The sequence below is a fragment of the Chiloscyllium plagiosum genome, chromosome 26 (assembly GCF_004010195.1).
Source record: "Chiloscyllium plagiosum isolate BGI_BamShark_2017 chromosome 26, ASM401019v2, whole genome shotgun sequence".
NCBI lineage: Eukaryota > Metazoa > Chordata > Chondrichthyes > Orectolobiformes > Hemiscylliidae > Chiloscyllium > Chiloscyllium plagiosum.
In genome coordinates this window covers 11,224,441-11,228,032 of record NC_057735.1, presented here as the reverse complement: position 1 = coordinate 11,228,032, position 3,592 = coordinate 11,224,441, and the positions used below count along the sequence as shown (strand labels likewise).

The following is a 3,592-nucleotide window of genomic DNA, read 5'->3' as shown; positions in this document are numbered from 1 at the left end:
TAATGCCTGTGTAGACAATGTGTACTGCTGTGTTGTCATCAATTGTTTTGGTTGCTTCATTAAATATCTCAGTCAGGTTTGGACAGCACGATTTCCCTCACTCTATTCCAAATCAGCTCTTGACTCTCCAAATGTATGCAAATCCTATCTCTAAGAATCCACTACAACAACCTACCCAGCACAGATATCGGAATCACAGCTCTATAGATCTCAAGTTTCTCCTTACAGTCTTTCTTATATAAAGGCACAACATTAACCACCCTCCAGTCCTTCGGCACCTCACCCGTGGCTGTGGGTGATGCAAATATCTCTGCTCGGGGTCCCCCAAGTTCCTTCCTCAACTTCCCACACCATCCTAGGATACACTTGATCAGGTCCCAGTGATTTATCCACTTTTAATGTTTTTAAGTCCTCCAAAACTTCCTCTTGTATAATATGGACTGTGTTTTATGACATCAATATTTATTACCTGGAGCTCCCTAGCCTCTATGTCATTTTCCATTGTAGAAACTCCTGCGAAATATTTGTTCAGTATCTCTTCCATCTCCTGTAGTTCCCCACAATGATGATCCCGGTTACTTTTTTTATTACCTGGAGCTCCCTAGCCTCTATGTCATTTTCCATTGTAGAAACTCCTGCGAAATATTTGTTCTGTATCTCTCCCATCTCCTGTAGTTCCCCACAATGATGATCCCGGTTACTTTTTTCCCTGAATCTGAGAGTTGGTGTGTTCCATTGGGGTTTGTTAAAGGGCTTGGGCTGGTAACTACAACCCAGATATCCCACTTGTTTAAAACCACGGGTTTCACATAGAGCTGTCACTTGCCGACATAGACAGTGGTCACTTCCATCCTCTTGAGGTCTGTTTTCTGAGCCTGCAGGAATAATATGAAACCTCATCCTCACACCGACACAACCCGCCAGTGGCTTTCCATCTCCTGAAGTGTGAGAATCCATGAGACAGACAGATGAGGTTCCCCATCTCCAGGGAGGACACAGTCAACACGGGTTGGGTGTTTTTTTTTGACGTGAATCATTTCTGCAACAAATAAACTATGAACTCTTTATTTTTTAGTCTTTAATGGACAGCTTTTGTTGTCCATTCCAATTGCCACTGTCTGAGTGGTTTTCTAAGCCATTTGAAGCGGGCAGTTAAGGACAAAGTACATGACTGGAGTCTTATGTGGAGCAGACTTGGAAATGGTGGCAGATATCATTGCCTAAAGGACGTTGATAAATCAGAAGGGTTTTGGTGCTTTCAAGAATCTGAGGAGATCTCAAAATGCTTCTCATTCTGTGAAGTACTCTTTTGAAGAAAGAAAAGAGTTAGAAGGCAGCAAAAAGAGGATTCTGGGTAATCCAAGATGGAGGATGGGAAAAATTTCTGGCCGTAACAGGCTGCTCATTTTTTGAGGTATTTCAGATGTTGAAGGTGATCTCCTCGCATTCCAGGAGCAGCAAACACTGTTTAAATGCTGCTGCATTGTTTTGGAACTTTGGGCCAAAATGTCAAATTAGCAGCACTTTTAAAAGGGGGAGGAACAGACAAAGGCAACACATGGTTAGGTCAGTGCAGGACAGAGAGAGAGAAAAGGAAACCCACACTGCTAACTGACACAGCAGTGAACCTGCGCAGTTACTGCCTTTATTGTTTGAGTTGATGTATCACTGGACATCGTAGTGCATCTGAGAAAATTAACAGACAGTGAAATTGACTACTAATCTTGGAGGAACCTGTTTGGGAGAGGTCACAGCACAGAAACAGAGAAGTGAATATTTTTAAGTGCGGCCTGACAGAAAGTCTGCAGTAGTGAGTAGAGTGGATTCATTCTTGATTATATGTTTTATTGAAATATGTCTCTTGATTAAAAATATAAGCCTTAAGTTAGCCTGGAGCAGGAGAGAAATAAGACAGTCCTATTTGCTGGGTCTGCAAATTGGAAGAAGCAAAAATGGCCTTGTGAAGAGTGATATGCCCTTCCTGTTGGATGTGATAGTTCTGAGAGAGTTTACATGTTACTGAGAATTATATCTGCAATAAATGCTGTTGGTTGCAAATCCTATCATATCGAATGGATCGGTTGGAGAGACAGTTAAGGGCAATGAAGAATTTACAAGAGCAAGGAGGTGTGATGGATGGCGGTTTTGGGAAGGGGGAAAAGTTGCAGATACAGTCACAGAGATGGGTTATGCCCAGGAAAGGTAAGAGAGGTAGGCAGGTAATGCAAGGGTTTTCTGTGACTATCCCCATTTCAAACAAGTATGCTGTTTTGGAAAATGCAGGGGGTGATGGATTCTCAGGTGAAAGTAGCAAGAACAGCCAAGTTTCTGGTATTGAGATTGGCTCTGATGAATTAGGGGTATGTCGAGTTCCAACAGATCGGTTGTGTTAGTGGACTCTCTCGTCCGAGGAACAGACAGACGTTTCTGTGGCCAGCAGCGAGAAATCAGAATGATGTGTTGCTTTCCTGGTGCCAGGATCAAGGATGTCTCAGAGGGGGTGCAGAATGTTCTCACAGGGGAGAGGGACCAGAATGAGGTCATTGTCCTTGTTGGAAAAAACGACATAGGAAGGGAAAAGGTTAAGATTCAGAAGGGAAATTACAGAGAGTTTTGCAGGAGTTTAAAAAGGAGGTCCTCGAGAGTAGTAATATCTGGATTACTCCCAGTGCTACGAACTAGTGAGGGCAAGAATAGAAGGATAGAGCAGATGAATGCATGGCTGAGGAGCTGGTGTATGGGTGAAGGATTCACATTTTTGGATCATTGGAATCTTTTCTGGGGTAGAAATGACCTGGACAATAGGGACGGATTGCTCCTGAATCAGATGGGGACTAATATAGACCCAGGGAGATAGTGAGGTACGAGATCAATCTGAGACTGGTACGGTTGAGAACAGAAGTGAGTCCAACAGTTAGGGCAGACAGGGACAAAACGAAGAACAAGGTAGGACTGTTAAATGAAACTGCATTTATTTCAATGCAAGGGGCCTATCAGGGAAGGCAGATGAACTCAGGGCATGGTTAGGAACATGGGACTGGGATATCATAGCAATTACAGGGACATGGCTCAGGGATGGGCAGGACTGGCAGCTTAATGTTCCAGGATACAAATGCTACAGAAAGGACAGAAAGGGAGGCAAGAGAGGAAAGAGAATGTCGTTTTTGATAAGGGATAGCCTTACAGCTGTGCTGATGGAGGGTATACCTGGAAATGCATCCAGGGAAGTTATCTGGGGGAAACTGACAAATAAGAAAGGGATGATAACCTTATTTGGATTCTATTATTGACCCCCTAACAGTCAGAGGGAAATTGAGAAACAAACTTGTAAGGAGATCTCAGCTTTCTGTAAGAATAAGAGGGTGGTTATGGTAGGGGACTTTAACTTTCCAAACATAGACTGGGACTGCCACAGTGTTAAGGGTTTAGATGGAGAGGAATTTGTTAAGTGCGTACAAGACAATTTTATGATTCAGTATGTGGATGTACCTACTAGAGAAGGTGCAAAACTTGACCTACTCTTGGGAAATAAGGCAGGGCAGGTGACTGAGGTGTCAGCGGGGGAGCACTTTGGGGCCAGCGACCATAATTC

General features: G+C 43.5%; 1 protein-coding gene across 1 annotated transcript in view; it reads right to left on the bottom strand.

Annotated features, from left to right (window-relative positions):
- The window catches only part of LOC122562927, an 85,604-nt gene that overhangs the window by 12,699 nt on the left and 69,313 nt on the right, over positions 1-3,592 (bottom strand). Inside the window, 1 exon segment of the mRNA XM_043716228.1 lies at positions 592-875. Within this exon segment, the coding sequence (XP_043572163.1) occupies positions 592-875 (284 nt within the window).